At 37.6% G+C, this 19186-nt stretch overlaps 1 protein-coding gene across 3 annotated transcripts in view; it reads left to right on the top strand.

Moving 5' to 3' along the window:
- Window positions 1-19186, top strand: part of PCSK5 (proprotein convertase subtilisin/kexin type 5) — a 471035-nt gene that overhangs the window by 253207 nt on the left and 198642 nt on the right. For all 3 annotated transcript variants that reach the window (XM_055272213.1, XM_055272212.1, XM_055272214.1), the window contains exon 11: window positions 18247-18364. In XM_055272213.1, coding sequence (XP_055128188.1) covers window positions 18247-18364 — 118 coding nt within the window. The remainder of the gene's footprint in view (window positions 1-18246; window positions 18365-19186) is intronic.

Here is a 19186-nt window from a genome sequence, read left to right as displayed (position 1 = left end):
TCATTGAAAATCAAAAAATGACAACTAAGTGAGAGAGGTTACCACGCCTTCCATTTCACTGCCCTCCCAGACTATGTAAGTCTCTTTTTTTCTACCAGCATGTTGCTGAAACCTCCCCCATCCCCACTGACTCTTTCTTTGACCACAACTAAACTACTAGATTTTTTTTTTTTAATTTCTAACTGATTACCCACCGTGGGGAAAACAATTGACAGTCTAACATGACTTCTTAGCCTCTGAGGCCTTAACTTTTAATAACCTGTATTACTTTTAATTGCCATCATTTTATTTCCACTGGTAGGGTTGATAATTTTAAGATGTCCAATATATTTTTAATACCTACCTGTCTTGCTTTCAGTTTGTAACAGTTATTAAAAAGAATTCAAAGTGCTGAAACCATTAAGCATGCTGTGTGTTCAATCAAAACGAAAGGTTTTGAAATGTGTTTTTGAGTTGTTTTGAGTATAAAGTGATTTCTGATGTGTTACCATTTGAAAGGGTAAAGTTTCATTTTCCTTTATTATTTCACTGTACAAATAATATTCCATCTTCACCACCTACTATGCTGATACACTGTTGGTAGCTATGATTAAAGCTGCATGATGCACTTTAATTGGTAATCTGTACATTGTGGTTTTGAAGAAAGGTTGAAGTGAAGTGGTACTCATCTGGTCAGCGTCTGAGGTGGTATTATCAGAAAAATTAGTCGCTTGACTCCAGTCTTGATCCCACTTGCAGAAATGAGGCCCTTCCTACTTGAAAAGACAGAGGGAGGTAAATACATTTGATTCCACCTAATAAAATGTGCCCCCTGGAAATGCCGCCTAACATATTTTTTTAAGATTCTATGTTTTCTACCATTGTGCTCTGTGAACCCATTTCATATTTATTGACTGAAACCCTTTCATTTTTGTATTTATTGACCATTGTATAGATGAGCTTATCTTCTAGCTCATTTACAAAAAAAACAAAAACCAAAAACCAAACAAACAAACAAAAAAAAAATGTGAATCACACAGAAGTCAGGAATTTTACCCTTATTGTTTTGCCTAGTAGATGATTTACCCAAACATCTCCATGGGAATATAGAAGCCCTGATAGCAAACTCTGCTTGGTCATGGCTTAATCCAGAGTCTTTCATCCAAAATGCCCACTTGTCTCATCAGAATGTTCAACTCATGCCTACCAAATACGTGATTCTACAAATGAAAAGTGATGTTTTCTCTGTGCCTGTCCTTGACTGAATGGTGGTATTAGGTTTGTTACGCTTTTGGAGGTTTCATTTTGTTTTGCCCTTTCATCCCTGTAAGTTTTAAATGCATGCGGTTTCACACTTAAAACCCATTCTCAAAATAGAATTAAAATGATGGTTGCGCTATTTGCCTGTTATCTCTATACAAGATGTAATTAGTTAATGAAGAGAACTATGTTTGGAGTGGTTTTGTGATTTTGCCAAAATCTTAAGAGCCTTTAAATTCTAGAAGAATGTCTATTAGTGATATTTTCTGTGGCCTTTGAGGAAGCCAATTAGAGTTTTTGTACCTTGGTTTTTGAGGAATGTGGATAGCTAATACTAAACATAATGAGAAGAATGAATTGAATGAAAAGTGCTTTGAAAATGGAAAATACGAAACAAAAAGAGTCTTAAAAGTATATCTTCATACATGAAGCTTTCTACTCCCTGAAATGAGACTAAAGACGTGGAACTATGATGTGAATTAGAATTTTTGGGGGGTTGAAAATTAATTCAGTTACCTGGAGTGGGCTAGAGAAAATATATCAAGGACTTTATAATAAAATTATTACTAATATGGCATCAAAGTTTTTTAACCATTAATCGTGTATCAATGATAATGTAACTATACTTAAATTCTGTTTTGCAAATTAATTTAAATGTTTAAATGTCACCTTAAGTTCAACCTACTAAATCTTTAAAGCTGCAATTAATTGCTTCAACTTAGGAACTAATGATAGAAATCTGAACTGATTGTAGCCTATCAACAGCCTATCAACTCCAGTAATTGATATACAATGTAAATCTGTGAGTTTAAAATATGATTTTTAGCAATGTGTAAAAGCATCTACATTTAAGAGAAAGTAGACGTCTCTTTTGTGTAATCACCTGAAGAAATTCAAATCTCTAATTCTAATGAGGCTGGACTTTACCTAGGCATTTGTAAAACTCTTCTTTCAGCACATGACTTTGACTATTCTTAATAACAACAACTCTTAATATTTTGGGGTTATGGTTGATATTTTAGGCAAAGATATATGTCGTCAAGCTCTAAGCTTGTGATTATAGAGGATGATGTCAGTCCAAAAGTGTATTTTGACTATAAAGTAATGAAATTGAACCACTCTTAATTGGATTTTGAATCCAGTTCCAAAATAAGATGCCCAAAAATGATTTAAGTCAAGAGAGTCTTAGCAAAGTACACACACACACACACACACACACACCCCTCTACATTCTTTTTACAGCCTGTTTTAAAATTCAACAATCATTTTCTTATTTGAGGTTTTGTATTTATTTAAAACAAAAAATTCACTCAACTCTGAACTCAGTGGTTCAGTGGTTGGGCTCCAGAGTCCAACAACCTGGAAGTGAATCCCAGCTTTATACAGTATATCTGGTAATCTTCATACATTCTTAATCAGCTTTATTGAGGTAAATTTACATACAGTAGAAAAGCACATTATTTTGTGTGTACAGTTCAGTGAGTTTTGACACAGGTATACATCCGTATGACCATCACCACAATCGAGTTATAGAAACCTCTGTCACCCTAACGAGTTATTCTCTGCTCTTTTTTCATCCTCTACCCTCCTTCTGCCCTGGCAACCACTGATCTATTTTCTGTCCCTATAGATGAGATTGTCTTTTGTAGGCTTTCATATAAATTAAATTATTTGAAACCGGCTTCTTTCTAGCCATATAAGATTTTTGAGGTTCATCTGTGTCATTAAGTAGGTCAGGCATTCCCACCATAAAACAGATCATATGTTTGAGGGAACGTGGATGGAGCTGGAGGCCATTATCCTTAGCAAACTAACTCAGGAACAGAAAACCAAATACTACATGTTCTCACTTGTAAGTGGGAGCTAAATGATAAGAACTCGTGAACACAAAGAAGGAACAACACACACTGGGGTCTACTTGAGTGTGGAGGGTGGGAGGAGAAAGAGGAGCAGGAAAAATAACTATTGGATACTGGGCTTAATACCTGGGGGATGAAATAATCTGTACAACAAAGCCCCATGACATGAGTTTACCTATATAACAAACCTGCATATGTACTCCTAAACCTAAAATAAAAGGTAAAAAAAAGTAACGTTTTAAATTTTTAAAAGTATATCAGGCATTCATTCTCTTTTATTGCTATCTAGTATTCCACTCTATGAATATACCACAGTTTCTATACTCATTCACTTTTTCATGGAACATTTTGTTGTTTCTGGTTCCAAGTTAGTATGAGTACAACTGCTCCAAATAGTTACGTGAAAATCTTTATGTGGACAAATTATAATTTTAAAATATTAGTCAGAAAAGTCCTCTTTAATTTGAACAGAAACCCTGAAGAATAAGGGAGCATTCCAAGTGGCTAACTAGATATAGAGCATTTCAGGCAAGATGAAGAGCATGTACAACACCTGTTCAAAGAAAAGCAAGGAGGCCATCCTAGCTGGGGTGGAGTGAGCAAAGGAAAGAATGAGGAAAATTGTATCTTATAAAGAATGTAATGCCTCTCTTCATTCATAGTATATACTTAAGTAAAATTATTTATGAGCTATATGTCATGCATTCTAATAAAACATATTCAGTTAATATTCTGTTCAGATTTTTGTAAGATAAGAATCCAGTATATTTTATATAGAGATACAGATGTAGATGTATATAGAGCTATATCCATTAACATGGAATTTGTATTTTAGAAATGAAATTTGGTCCCTAGCACTTTCAAATATTAGACTCACTACATTATAGTCACGTATCTCTTGTGACACTTCTTTTCTCTTCTTTGTAGTCTGTTTTCTCTAATTTGGGCTATTGTTTTCATTTCATATTGTCAGCGATTTTAGTTGATGGTTCTGGATAAATTATTAACCTCCTTATTTTCTCTTTTTTTATAAGATTACTTGGATTTCAATAAACAATAAATGGCCTCAAAAGTGTTGGAAAAAGCATAATCTGCCAATGATTATGAATTATATTAATGTCATATACCTAACCTAAATAAAGCATAAATAAGTACAGTGAGAGGGTGAAAGATGTTTGAGAACTTGAGGGTTACCAAAAGTTGGGGAATCAAGCTTATCTGGAATAACATAGTTTCTTTTAGTTTAAACAAATGCCTTCTTTTGTTTGTGTTTCTCGGGGACTGGAAATTATAACTGGAGGAGACAGCTATGGTGAAGGCAACAGGTCAGGGGAAGGGGCAAAAGAGAGGGCTCAGCGTACAAAAAGGACAGGTATGGTGTGATGGGGAAAGTAATCTAAAAGAAATCAAAAGCAAAGCTACTTGAATCCTACACTTAGGAGTTCTCATTTCATTTGAAGAACATTTTGGAGCCGCTGCAGTGATTGAGAAAGTGAGCTAGATAATAGTAATGACTTTCAAGCAAGTTGATTCAAGTTGCTAGTCTGATGTCAAAAAGAATATTATTTCTTACACTGATGGTGTGAATCCATTGTTCCTATGATACGTCTTCCAAAATGGCATAACAAATTGACTGGTTGAAATGAAATTGTCTTGCAGTGATCATTTTATATTATCTTAGTATGCAATTGTGTATTTGTGACCTTAAGACTGTGACATGCAGCGAAATTTTTTATCATCTCTTGGCCTTCTTCTAAATTAGGAAAGTTGTAGAGTTGGGATATATAATCATCTTTGCTACATCTCCCCCCAACTTTTTTTTTTTTTTTTTTTTAGAAGAGAACGAAGTGCTTTTTGAAATGACTCTTTAATAAACCCCGGGCAAAGGGTGTGGTGACAAGATTGCTTCTTGAAAAATGTCAGATCAGAAATTGTGCTTTGAGAAGCCTTCACATATCTCCTTTGACCAAAGTCTTTTCGTTGGTTGTTATTGCTCACCATGACCTCCAAAAAGCCGTCTAACTTCCGGTATTTGAATTTCTTTTTAGCATACAATTGTAGTCTTTGTATTTGCCATATAACCCCACAAACATTTAAAGAAAGCAAGTATACATAATTGTGGTTAGCATCTTGAGTTGCTGTACGCCTATTATGCCAGCAGAATGACAGAAGCACTTAGGGTTTATAAATGACTTTTCCTCCTTCCAAAGTATTGTATTCATATTCTTTTTCTCGGCCATGAAGCCAACTTAGAATTTTCAATAGTCTTAAGAAGCTATATTGTTTTTCTGAACCCACCAGAGGTTACGATGTATATGCTTTCTTAATATACTGTGTGGGATGGTTTTGTCAGGAAATCATCTGCTTCTTTTCATGTTTTACCTTCAGAAGTATATTTACAGCCAAAGTAGAAGATACGTATCCAGCTTGGTTCTAAAGTGCAATTCTGTGCATCTTAGAAGCCTAAAACTCTCACTGAATTGCAGTCACATATCATGAAAGAATCAGAGAAGATAGCTAAAAACATGAGAAATATCTGATTGTTTGACAGAGCTGCCACACTTGGTTGCATAGGTTGTTAACTGCACAAGGGAGCCAAAATAAAGGGTTGAGTGGGTGGGGACAGAAATCTGGCCTTGGATCCAGTCACCAAGGAACTTGCCCTGCAGTGGGATGATGTCCACCTTAAGGAAAGAGGTACCTTTCTCTAATTGACAGAAGTCCCACATGGGCATCCCCGTTGCATGGAATTCTGTTGTGATTTCTTCCAGAGCTATCAAAGGCACAGGTATCTTTTAAGAAGTATGCATCCAGAGATGGTTCTGTTCATTTTAATCTGCAGTCATTGCTTCAGTCTTGATACCCACAGAACCTATTTCTTCATTGGCTAAGTAACTCAGTGTTACTAGAGTCAAATAAAATTTTGCAATATCTGGCCGGGAGCAGTGGCTTATGCCTCTAATCCCAGCACTTTGGGAGGCCGAAGTGGGCAGATCACGAGGTCAGGAGTTCAAGACCAGACTGGCCAACATGGTGAAACCCCATCTCTACTAAAAATACAAAAATTAGCTGGGCGTGGTGGCAGGCGCCTGTAATCCCAGCTACTCAGGAAGCTGAGGCAGGAGAATCGCTTGAACCTGGGAGGCAGAGGTTGCAGTGAGCCAAGATTGTGCCACTGCACTCCAGTCTGAGCAACAGAGCAAGACTCCATCTTAAAAAAAAAAAAGAATTGCAATATCTGTGGCTATTTCATCACTATCTTTATCACCAGCTCTCTGAACAAAGTTTGAAGTAAAATCTCAGACTCTTAAGTGAGCATAAGTGCTAAGCACAAATCTATAATTCTTTTCAGGTACTTTTTTTTACATTCAACAAAAATGATGGAAGCTTCATGAATTCAAATGTATGATTCTTTCATTTGAGTTCCAGAAGAAGATTCACATTTGGGGTGGAATGCTTGTAAACATTGGCATATGTTGGATACATGAGCCCAGAGCAGGGGTGAAAAGGCTTCATTTGAAGTCTTCCATGATTATCATCAACCTGTCTTGTGAAAATACTCCCCCACCAGCTCATTTTTTCTACCAAGGAATAGAGCTTTAAATGTCAAAGGAATAACCTGTGATTGAGGTAAACAGGAGAAACTCTCTTATTGAAATTAATACATGCATATCAGTTTGGATTCTGGCATCAGATATTCCTAGCACAGACTGCAGCACCAGTTTCAAGTCCCACATCAAGGACAGAGGGCTCTAACTTGCTGTGACCACACTGAGACCATGGTAAGTGGGCACTGTGGAAACTAGTTGAGGATCAATAAGAGGGCCCAAATAAACAAGATGAAAGGGGGCTTATGATTACATCTTTTCTAAATTTAATTTTACTAAAGATGGCTTAGCCTATCCTATTTTGTTATCTAGAGAGATCTTTATATTGGTGCCAATGTCTGTAATATAAACCAAATCCAAAGGCTCAAAAAGAAATGCTGAAAATTAATCCTTCCCTGGTTCTGTGCATGACTTCCAAGGCCACTGCACCTAGCACTATAAAGTGAGACCCCAGGCAGTTGCTTTGCAGAATCCATCTGGATACATCTTCTGGGAAATAAATAGATCCAGACTCTTTTTTTTTTTTTTTTTTCTTAGAATCTCAATTCAGTCTCTTTACACATGCTCACATCTTGCTAGCCTTTGGCATTTCAAAGCAATTAAACTTCTATCACATGTCCCAGTAATGGCTTCAACAGGCTTCATTTTATGGTGTTATACCAGAAGACACAGTTCCCCCTGAAATTTCCAGAGTCACCCTTGAAACAGCCGAAAAGAAAGCTATTGTGATCACTGTTGGATGTTAACAAATGCGAAGTTGCTCTTTGATACTGAATGTCATTCTTCCATCTATAAGTGCCTGGTTAGCTCTAGTAAAAAAAAAAAAAATAGCCAAAGCGTGAATATAAAATAAAGTGTCTTTTCCATATTAATATCTTCACACTCACAGAAAATCCCTGATAGAAATGACTGAAGAAGGTCATTTCTCAGCAAGAATATGGGAAAGTGTTAGGGACCAGATGTTAAACTTTCCTTCCAAGTTCAACATATAAATAAATAAATAAATAAATATATATATATATATATGTATATATGTGTGTATATAGATATACGTATATATGTGTATAGATATTGGTATATATATATATATTGCACATGATGTTTTAATGAGTTCTGAAGTTTTGAAGATGAGAGCAGTACTTTGTGTAGTTGACTTGGAAAAGATAAGTTATGTAGATGATTTCCTCATATGTTTTCCCCCTTTATACCTTGCAGGATTATTCTGAGGATTATGATTGATTTGAGTACCTTAATGGAAAAAAATACTGTGTGTCTTGTAGACCACAGTAATCAATGGATAAATATATAGTAGAAAGAAATTCTGAAGACTTGAGCTTGAGTTGCCATGACTTTGCACAAGTTCTTTTCATGTTCATGAGACCTAGTTTCTTCAGCTAGAAAATGTGAATAATACTATCTTACTAATAAGATCATTGTGAAGATTTTATTAGCTACTGTGTAATAAAATACATATGTAAGGTATGAATTTTGCCTCCCCTATAAAATTTCCCCTCAGCCTCTCATTTTGAGAAGCATGCTCAATGCATTAAATGTGCTTCAATCGTAGGGGCAGTAGGATTCAGAAATAGACAAGTCAGCGCATTTTCTATTTTCACCTTTGTACACTGAGCATGATTTTTCATCTCAACTCAGTCAAACCCTGATTCTTTCCTAACAATGCCGTATGTACTTAACGCCTTAAGTAATGTGCATTCAAAGAAGGAAGTATCTAGACCAATCTGTCCCTGAAGTGTGAGTGATAATGCAAGTCTAGGTTAATTAAGGGAACTTTTATCTTCTCAAAATGTTTCTGTAAGAGAAGCAGAAATATTTGGGATAACCGTATAAAAAGATACATCATATACTGTGCAGTCAACTCTCATTTCTTTTGCTCCTGGCATGAGGGAAGGGGTATTTGAGAATCATGCCTATAGAGTCTCGGGACCTATGCTGGAGATGTTAGCCTAATTGATCAGACTTTGCCAGGAGATGCTATCCCTAATAACCTAAGTGTTCTCAAAGTGTGGTCCCCAGACCAACACTGTACCAGCATCACCTGAAAGCATGTTAGAAATTCACATTCTGGGCCTTACCTCAAAACTCCTGAATCATTGGGACTGAGAAGTGTGCACTTTAACAAGTCCTGGGTGATTCTGATGCACATGCAAGTTTGAGGACCACTGTCCTAAGTCGCCCACCATATGTAATGAATTACCTTCTCTCCTGTGCATCTGGAAGTGCCATCCTTAGAAGAATGAAGTGCCATCCCTAGAAGAAATGAAAAAATAGTCTCTCAAATTGTGTTTTTCCTGCTGTTTCAATAAGGAAGTTGTGAAAGGTTTTCCCCAAATATCTCTTGTCAGTTGCTGAGCCATTTACTCCCAGCCACATCTATTCTCTTTTCAATTGGACCATGACCCTATGTTTTCAAAATTTGTATCACTCTTAAAGGGGAAGAAAAAAAAAAAAAGAAAACCTTTTCCATTCTACTGCCTTTCTTCCATCCCTCCTTTCACAACTAAAAATTCCCAGCAAGTAATCTGAATTAGCTGGGTCCATTTCCTTAGTTCATTCAGTCCTTCTGTAATTCTTTGCAATCTTCTTTCTACATTTATTGTTTCTACTTCCACCTTTGAAGGGAAATTATTTTACAACTTTGACCCATCTCCTGCTTGCCAAATCAGGAGACCTATTGTCCTCCTCTAGGATGCATGCTCTAGATCAACCCAGTCTAGATCTTTGTTTTTAATGATGCAAAGATATAGCCCTGGTTCTTTGGCTCTTTACTTATGCTTTTCTGCCTTTCTTTAACCTTAGCCATTCCCTGAGGTCTGTTGCTTAGAGAGGGAGAGAGAGAAGGAGGGAGTTTCTGGAGGGAGTTTCTCTCCCTCTCTCTCTCTCTCTCCCTTCCTCTCCCATCCTCTTAATGCCACTGCTTTTCTTTCACATATCTGCCTTCTTTTCAGTTACAAGTATCATGTCTTCAACAAAGATTTTCAGTTCTACGTCTTCAACATTGACTTCATCCATTACCAATCTAGAATATCTGCACAAGGCCCTCTGTCATTTACAGCTGACAACTTCTAAAACAGAAGCCATCAATCATCTTTCATAAAACAACTTCTCCCCAAAGCTGGCCTCTGTTGACAGGGGATACCCTTCTGTCCATCACCCTGTTCTTGACTCCTTGGTCACCTCCAATTTTAATTGCAAAACTCCATTGCTTCTTCCTTACGTGATCTCTCATTTCATTCACCATTTCCATAACCTGGTTTATGATCTCACGTGCCTGCACCATTGCAATAGGTTCCCTGCCTCAGTCCTTCTGCCTCTGATATCCTGTATAACAAATCCCAGATTAATCTTTCCAGAATATCAATTCAATTATGTCATTTCCTTGATCGTTGGCACTCATTGCCTGCAGAGTAAATCTAGCCATGCATTCCAGGACCACACAGCTTCCTTGAAAATGTCACCATTCCAAATATTCTGGTCTCATTACCTTCTCTCCATGAATCCAAATCTTACTGAAGGATTTAAGGGCCATCTCAAGTCTTACTTCTTCTAAAAGTACATCCAGTTCTCAGTAATGGCTTACTTTTCATAAATTTTACAGAAATTTCCCTACTGATATCCATTAAGCTTGAAAATCATTTGAGTTTTATGAAAATAAAAGGGAATGCTCCTGAGAAGCCTACATAGTGGCAGAAACTGAGAAGGATATGTGGTAGCTTTCTTCCCAGTGAAATGGTGACATTCCCAGTGACAAGGAATAATTTTTGTTTGCCATCATCACCTCCAACAGTGGGCGAAGAAGGCTCCTTGTGGGGTGAGCTGATGGATGTGTAGCTGGATGAAATAACCAAATCTTTGTAATTGCTATTAACCACTGAGTAAACAGGCACTCACTTGAAATAAATGTCAGCTAAATTTTCTATTCCCTTATCTTATGAGAACTTAAGGGAAAAGCAAAGCAAAACTAAAGGAAAATTAAATAAAGAATTATCTAAAAGTAATATGTAAATAATCCACAAATAGGAATTTTGGCTGCCGGCTAACCAAAATCCCATTTCATTCATTGTTTGCTCAAGTTTTACATCAAGAAGATCTAGGCTGGAGAACTGACATATGGTCAATCTAATCTTCAACTAGTCTTTACCCAAAGGCCCTTGTAGTACATTTTTTGTCTTGTTCTTATCTTTGTCCAGTCATTCCTAAAAACAAGCAAAAATGGGATCTGGATATGATGTGGGTTACATGGCTGGGTCTCCCCAAGCTGGTAGAGTAGTTTTCCTACTCCTGTTTGGGAAATACCGATCAATTACCTTAAGCAAATTACTTGCCTATTGTAACCATGCTGGGAACAAATTAATGAAGACTGATCAGAAGAAAATAAGAAAATAATTTGACTCTTTTTTCTTTTCTTAAAATGGAAAGAGACCCTTGACAGAAAACAGACATATCTCCTTCTTGTTTTAACTCTGCAAATGAAACAAATAGTAATAAATATGTTTCTATATGTTCATATAGAATATAATAAATTGTGTGTGTATATATAAACATTATATTCCTGTATGTGTATAATGAAGTACATCGTGCATGGAGAAGAGGAGCTCAGCAGTATTTTCCTGAACTCCATTTCCTTAGTCTGTACTAAAGAGCCTGTCTGACTATGTACAGCTGCTGACCAAACCCATCCCCAAGAGTAGCTTTGAAGTGCAGGCCCAGGAGACCATATCTGGAAACTTTCCATGTGCAAGTTCTCAGTAGCGCTGGTGACGGCTGGCATGTTTGGATCTGGCTGGAGTTGTTATGAGAGCCTGAGATTTTAGGAAGAGCAAAGGAAAAATAAAAACAAACCAGGCAGCCAGGCGCAGTGGCTCACACCTGTAATCCCAAAAGTTTGGGAGGCTGAGACGGGCGGATCACCTGAGGTCGGGAGTTCGAGACCAGCCTGGCCAACATGGTGAAACCCCATCTCTACTAAAAATACAAAATTAGCCAGGCGTGGTGGCACATGCCTGTAATCCCAGCTACTGGGGAGGCTGAGGCAAGAGAATTGCTTGAACCTGGGAGGCAGAGGTTGCAGTGAGCCGAGATCACACCATTGCACTCCAGCCTGGGCAACAAGAGTGAAACTCCGTCTCTAAATAAATAATAAATAAATACCAGGCAGCAGAATACAGGTGCCAGCTGCTAATGTTTTACTACCCCCAAGGAGTCTGCATTTTTGCACTGAGCAGCAGAAGAAAGCATTGCAACTATAGTTCTGAATCTCTAAGAAGCTCATGCTCCTTTCACACTGAAATATAAGAGCACGTGAAGAAGAGATAGCGGAGGAAGGGAATAAGACAGAGGAAGAAGTAGGTGTTTCTGGGAGCGTTCTGGCTTTCCACTATCAGATATTTAGGTGTGAAACTGCCGACATGAGACTGAAAAGTATCACTTCCCACTTTTTCTTTCTTCCGTAGGAAGTTTCATTTTGTTTTCATATTTAGCTCTTTCTTTTTACATTTAAAAAAAAAAAACCGTACTTAAGTGTTTACATTATGCATGTGGGACGTGGCAACTTGGGAAAGCATCCCAGGTCCTCTCAGTTTCATGCTCTCCTCCTGTCCTGCACATTTGGCCTGGTTTGATTAGTAGGTGAGGGAGGCACAGGGTCCCTGGTGGGAGCAGTTATTTCAGAGCAGGTGGGTCAGCACATTGAGGATCAAAGAATCCAAAGGTGCTAGGACTGCAACAGCTGCAGGCAGCTCTTTGATCTCTGGTTCGGAATTTCTACCCAGCCCACAGATCAAGCAGCCCTCCTCAAGATGGGAATTTGGGTAACTACCTTTTATTCTGGTGGTTTACTTACAGGTAGATGAGAATAGCAACAACTTGATTGATGGCACCCAGCAATCATGGTTGTCTTTGAGTTCTCCTGCAGTCCGGTTTCACCCTCTATTCCCTGCACACTTACCACTCTCCCCTTCCCCTGCTGACCATTCACCCGACTCCAGGAATGCTGGTTTCCTCCGTGCCTCAACGAACCACAGAAAGACTTAATTATCTAACCAGGATGCTCAGTCCTGGCCCCTGCGATGTGCTACCTTCCTCCTCCACCTAACTAAATCCTACACATGCATGAAAGCACTATCCAAATATGGATCACTTTCCCCTCAGGTTACCTTATGTTACTGCAGATCTTGACTCACATGGATTGAGTACTTACTATACACGTGGTTCCTTGATAGCCCTTGTATTTGACTGATTTCTTACTCTTTGGATGTCCTTTTATACTTACAGTAATTATGCAGTTTGGTGCTTTTGTTTCTCAAATTATAAAGTTATTCTTGTCTCACCTCCTACTTGAGTGAGAACACAAATTATTTTCTGTCGCATTTGGATCTCACTGTTGAGTATGGTGTTGAATACAGAGTAGGTGCTTTACAACCTGAGTGATATAATAATTGGATCAATTATTAGCTTATATTGGTGAAGTATATTGAAACTGATGCTTTCGAATAATCAAATAATTGAATCTAATTTATTGGCCATGTTTCATATTTTGATGGTTATGTGCATCTGAACAAATAGAAATATAGGTGCAGGATGCCTGACTGCCCTCTAGGAACTAGATTATTGATATTAACAGTTGGGAGAGTACCCTCTCTCCATAGTACTGTCACATTCCGATTTCAGTTGCACGTATGGTGACCAGTCTCCTGGTTTGCCCAGGAATGAGGGAATTCCCAGGGCACAAGCATTTCAGTGCTAACATCAGACAGTCCTGAGCAAATCTGGACATTTACTCTCCCTGGTCATAAGTAATAGGAGATATTTTTGCTGGGCTTTTACATGAAATACTCAGTAATGGATAGTTGTTACTAAGTTGCGTTTTTTCAGGTATAGGCAAAATTTAAAGTTTCTCCTAGGCTCCTTGGAGACAGTTTTTGTTACTGCTTGTTTGCCTTATTTTGTTTGCCCTATTTTATTTATTCGTTTGCGGGATGCTGCATAACACTGTGTTTTAGCAGAAAGGTCCTCTTTCACTTTAGGAAGCTCAAACTGTTTTTAACCAGTCAATTCCTTATAGAGTGATTTACTAATAATCGTGTTAGTGTCATCATGAAATATCCATTCAGTGTAATTTTTAAAAAATGTTAAATAGCTGGCTCCAGTAAGGACAATCCACTAAAAGAGATGAACATATACCCAATTTTCCTGGTTACAGCTTCTTATGCCCAGAAACTTCTATTTTTTTTCCTGCTGAGCTTTCTAGCTTATCTTTAGAATAGAGTCTTTTAGGCCTCCTAGCTAAAGCTGTTGCATATATTAACTGAATCTGCTTTCAAACTATGCAATTACCTACTTGTGTGCCTAACAATTATCTTCTCTCAGCACTTCTGGTCTCATCAGAAAATAAGAATATACCTGCCAGAGAGTATTAACTGTTTTCCCGTGTTCTCTTGTCCATCTGACTATTCCAAGCAGGGAAGCCTTTGGATACCTTTGAATAAAAACTAGCTGTACTTCTGGTGCAAGATGAAACGGCTTTCCTGAGCTTATGTGCATAGATGAGCCTATTTGTGAGACCTCAATTGATATCTTATACTTATCAAAATGTAAACAGCCCTGAGCTCTAAAGGAACAGATATAATGGTAGGCAAGTTTTGCAAACCTCCTTTATTGAAACAGAGCTTGTCCTACCTCACTCCACTAAAAAATAAATTTACTTTCTGAAATGTACTCCAGTAACTCTGCTTCAAGATCTTTAATTATTCTATATACATAACTTGTTCCCTCAATGTTTTTAATATTTGATTTTTGAATTTTAACTAAGGTTAAACCTGAATTCAATGTTTCTGCCCCCACTCTTAGGAATGAAAAATTCTGTTTGAACTGGTCGGGATTCCTGTTCACACCAATGTTAATAGTGCTCTGATTTCATGGAATTTTGCATTTTACACAGTGCTTGCACTGAGTGGCTTCCACTTGATCATCATAAAATTATATTTATGCTCAGCTTTTGCTCTGAACTGGGCATGAGAAATGTGCATAAATAAGATTACTTTCGTTATGGAATGGCCGTATCGTAACCAACTGTTTGCATGGTATATTTGCTATAATTGTACATTGTAAAATGTGAATATTGGCTCTATCCTTGAATAAATTTCAAGTGTTAAGGGTGACTTTACAGAAACCAGTAATAAAAAGAACAGGCCTCTTAATTTCCCCTTACAATTCCCTGGTAAATACTTTATGACACTTGGTGAATTAAATAACATTTCTCTTCTAGGTACCATTCATTCATTTCACAAATATTTATGAAAGCCCTGCTCCAAGCCAGGCATTTCACAGCCCCTGGAGAGAATCATATTCTGAACCCTTGGGAGCGCCTCAGGGTAACAGTAGATGTGCAAGACAGACTTGACTCAAATGGTCACCAAAAAAGTCAGTGTTTCTCTCTTTATAGGTCATTTTGAGTATGAAAATTTTATATAAAAAATTGTTAGTGCTTCCAAACTGCATAGTGGCTCTTTCCCCTGTTGACACCAGATTTTGAGGGTGTTCATCTGCCCAACACATTTATTGTGCAATTTCCCTTGTTGACTTAGTGACCTTCACTGATCTACTCAGCAACCAGTTTTCCCGTTCATTAATATTATATTAGTATGAAGTTTTTTTCGGTTGACCAGTCTGCAGTTTAACTGTAGCTAGTCAGCCTCTTTTCCGAGCATCTACTTTGAGTGTTTCATGAACAGACATTGTCTCTGGAGGGTAGAAATTGAATTGGAAAAGGAAACAAATTTATGGCCTTCATAAAGTCTCAAGGTGCTTTTCTACTTAACTCAAGTGGTTGTTTAACAGGCATGAAGTGTTTGCCGTATCTGATTGTTCATGTTAATTTATGTCCTCATGGTTGTTAGGTGGACAGTTATGGAGGAGGGGAGGGTGAAAACAGGAGCCAGAGCAGCTCAGTGCAAGCATGGGCGCTTGGGTGGGGCACGTACCTGGTATTGCAGTGACAGCTCAAAGCCCTAGCCCTCTCCAAGTCCCCACCTCCCTTCTCCACACCTCCAACATGCCAATCAAATTTTTCATCTTATTTCCCTAAACTGAAATAAAATAATGAGTTGTGCTAGTTTAAAACCACTTGACACTAGCATGGGGGTTATTTAAGGACTGATTGGAGGTAGAACTCCTGACATAACATCTTTGGTAAAAATTTCAATTTCCCCAGGGTAGGGGAAAAATACCATCAACTGTCCATGATGACCTGGTATATAGGCTGTGGTTAAATGATGAGTAAGAACATAATGATTCTCATGAACTTTTACAAAAAGATCTCCACAGTTTAGTTCCTTAAGCCCAAATTTGACATTTCTTCTGTATCATGTGAGTACCTCTGTCCCTTTTTAATTACCCCTCATGATGCTATGGAACTAAAACTAAATATTCAGAATTGTTCATAAAAGTTATCAACTTGTGATAAGGTTTTTGATAATTTTCATTTTGTTTGTTTTCTGGATAAGATGTTTTACAATGAATATGCTTACTTTTTAATTTAAAAAAAAAAATAAAAATTGCAGAAGTACCTGTATAAAACTCCCACATATATCCATGCCATAGCAAAGTAGGTTTACTTTTTTTATTTAATATGTCCTATCTGGCTAAGTACCTGATATTAAAGTAAGGAGACCTTACATTCATATGTTTCTTTACACAGATTTTCTCACATGGAGCTCAGTCAACTTAATAATGTAGATGAGATAGATCATAACATCCCCAAACAAGGAAATTGTGTATTATTTTCTTGTTTGCTAAGAATTATGTGATTAGCAAATCGCATAAGTAAGGCAGTATTTTTTCATCCTAGCACAGTGTTCGTTTTTATATACTGTAATTTGTTTGTCCTCTATGTGCATCAAGTTCTGTTAACATAGAACATATAAAGAAACAAGACCCAGTTGCTGTCATCAAGCATTTTATAATGCAGCTGGAGTAAAAAGACATATGCTGACAGAGACAGTTAATAGAGTTAATTGGCAATGCAATTGATGGCACAGATAAAAGGTGCAGTGCCTGATAACAGTGTGTGGCACATCAAAGGCATTCAAGAAATGATGGATGGATGGAGGGATGGATGATGGATGGATGAATGGATGGATGGATGGACAGAAGGGCAGATGGATTGACAAATTAATTAGTTACCAGAGTAGAAAGGAGAAAAGTTCACTGGTCACAGATAGTCGAATTTCAGTAAATGTCTTTTGACCATTTCATTGGTCAGAGAGTACTTCAAGAAGGAAAAGATAGACTAGCCAGGCCTTCAGGAACTTATAAGAGTAGGGCTGAACTCTGCAGAGAGAAAGAAAGAGGGATTGTCAGGCCAAGTTCTCAGCCTGGACAAAGGCAGCGGGGCAGAAAGAGCAGCCTCTGACTGGGGTCTCTAAGAGTGGCCTTCCTAAAGCAAAGGTTTGGTGATGAGGTTGTTTTGCAAGTAGAATGGAACTACATCTGAGCACATCACGACAATCAAGCTGATGTATTTAAGTAATCCATAAGCATGGGCAGCTATATAAATGTTTGCATAATGTCATTCATGTGATGATAATAAAAAATGTTTTAGACAAAAACTGGAAATATGACATAGTGTTGAATATAAAGTTATAAGAGACAGTTCAGTAAGGAGTGGAGATTTTAAGTACCAACTGGAATTTTAAAGTATTTTTAGAAAGATCTGCACATGTGTATATTACTGTATCAGTCAAGTATTCCTATATCTAATTGAAGTTTCTGAGACAGTTATGTCAAATTCAGCTTTAGATCAATAGGTATGCTAACTGAGAACCAAAAGATTCAAAGACCTGAAGCTGGCATAAAAGTCTAGAGGCCTTCAAATATTTCATGGATAAAGTTTAATAAATTTTGTATATGCTAGAAGAAAGGTAATAATTTATGTCTTCTAAGGTAGTCAACCTAATTACTAGATATGTCAGAACGTTAGTATCTCTTGTATGAAAGTTCTTGCACTATGAGAAGTCAAATACATTGTTACTTCTCTTAAACTTATTATTTTATCTTATGAAAGCAGTGATGTCCTCACTTAAATGCAAGTGATTAAACAGTGGGGCCCTGGAGAAAAGCTACATGCATTAAAATCTGGTTCGACCAGTGACTTGCTAGTCAATCTTGGCCAAGTTTTTCTGTTCTTCATCTTTCTCATTAACAAATGATGATATAATAATGGCACTAACATCTGAAGATTGTTGGGAGAACTAAATGTAAAACTGTAGACTAGTGCCTGGCATAGAGTAACAATTCATAAATGATAGGCATATTACTGGTAGTGATAGATAGTCAATGAAAACTGTACATATGTCTTATTTTCTTGACATGATTATGTATTTGTTTTGCTGGATTTATTTCTCAAATCCTTGCTGGAAAGATAGCTAGGATCCCACAGGGTGGTGTCTGGGGTCTCTACTGAGTGACGTTATAATTTGACATATGTAGCTTAGTGAAGCTGACCAGTCTCTCGCTTTCCACAGTGAGCCATCTTTATGGATTTGGACTGATGGACGCAGAAGCCATGGTGATGGAGGCAGAGAAGTGGACCACCGTTCCCCGGCAGCACGTGTGTGTGGAGAGCACAGACCGACAAATCAAGTAATGCTTGCCGCCGGCAAACAGCATGGCAATGCCCCAAAATAGAGCAAGCCAGTCAATTGCTCAAGACAGCCCCTTGTTGCACACAGAAGCTAAAAGCTTCTGTAGTTTCTCTCTAATGTGACTACGAAATGGTAATAGAACGGCTAGGATTCTGAGCTGTTAAATTCATGCTAGTATAGCCCAAGAATCCTTCAAAGAAAAGCATCTTTATAAAAGGGATTGGGGGATATGCTTACCCCTGGGCTCTTGAAAGTTTTCTACTGTCAATATTTCTATTTGATGGTGCAAGTATTCTCCAGAAGTCAGTGTACCTTTAAAAACTGTAACAACTCTATACCGCGTAGTTATCCAAAGAGTGGTACAAAATGTACGGTAAATGAGACTGCAGTTTACTCACAGCTTTCAGGACCTATTCCCCAGTTTTAGTGGCACAGACTTGGAGGCTGTGCTGACAAGGTTTGCCAACAGGATTCTATCTTCGTAGGCTTATTAATGTTTTGCTCTTGGCTCTCTGTTCAGACTTTTCACTCTGAAAAATATTTTTGAACTTTGGTTGATGATGAAAACTAGAGACATTGTCATTCTTGAGAAAATTTGTTAGGAAGCAGAAGTAAATCAACTAAAGTTGTTTGAGTTTATTTTCATTCTACTCTTGTGGCAAAGAATAAGAAAGAAAAAACAAAAGGGTGGAAAGTTAACCAGTGTCTATTGAGCACTGACTATGGGCCATGCCAAGGGCTAGAAACTTCATGTATGTTCTCCTCTTAAAGCTGTGTAACAACTTGGGTATTATTCTCATTTGAAAAATGAGGAAATGGG

The sequence above is a fragment of the Symphalangus syndactylus genome, chromosome 3 (genome assembly GCF_028878055.3).
Source record: "Symphalangus syndactylus isolate Jambi chromosome 3, NHGRI_mSymSyn1-v2.1_pri, whole genome shotgun sequence".
Classification (NCBI taxonomy): domain Eukaryota; kingdom Metazoa; phylum Chordata; class Mammalia; order Primates; family Hylobatidae; genus Symphalangus; species Symphalangus syndactylus.
The sequence above is the reverse complement of the archived record's forward strand: the minus strand, read 5'-3'. Positions and strand labels throughout refer to the sequence as shown.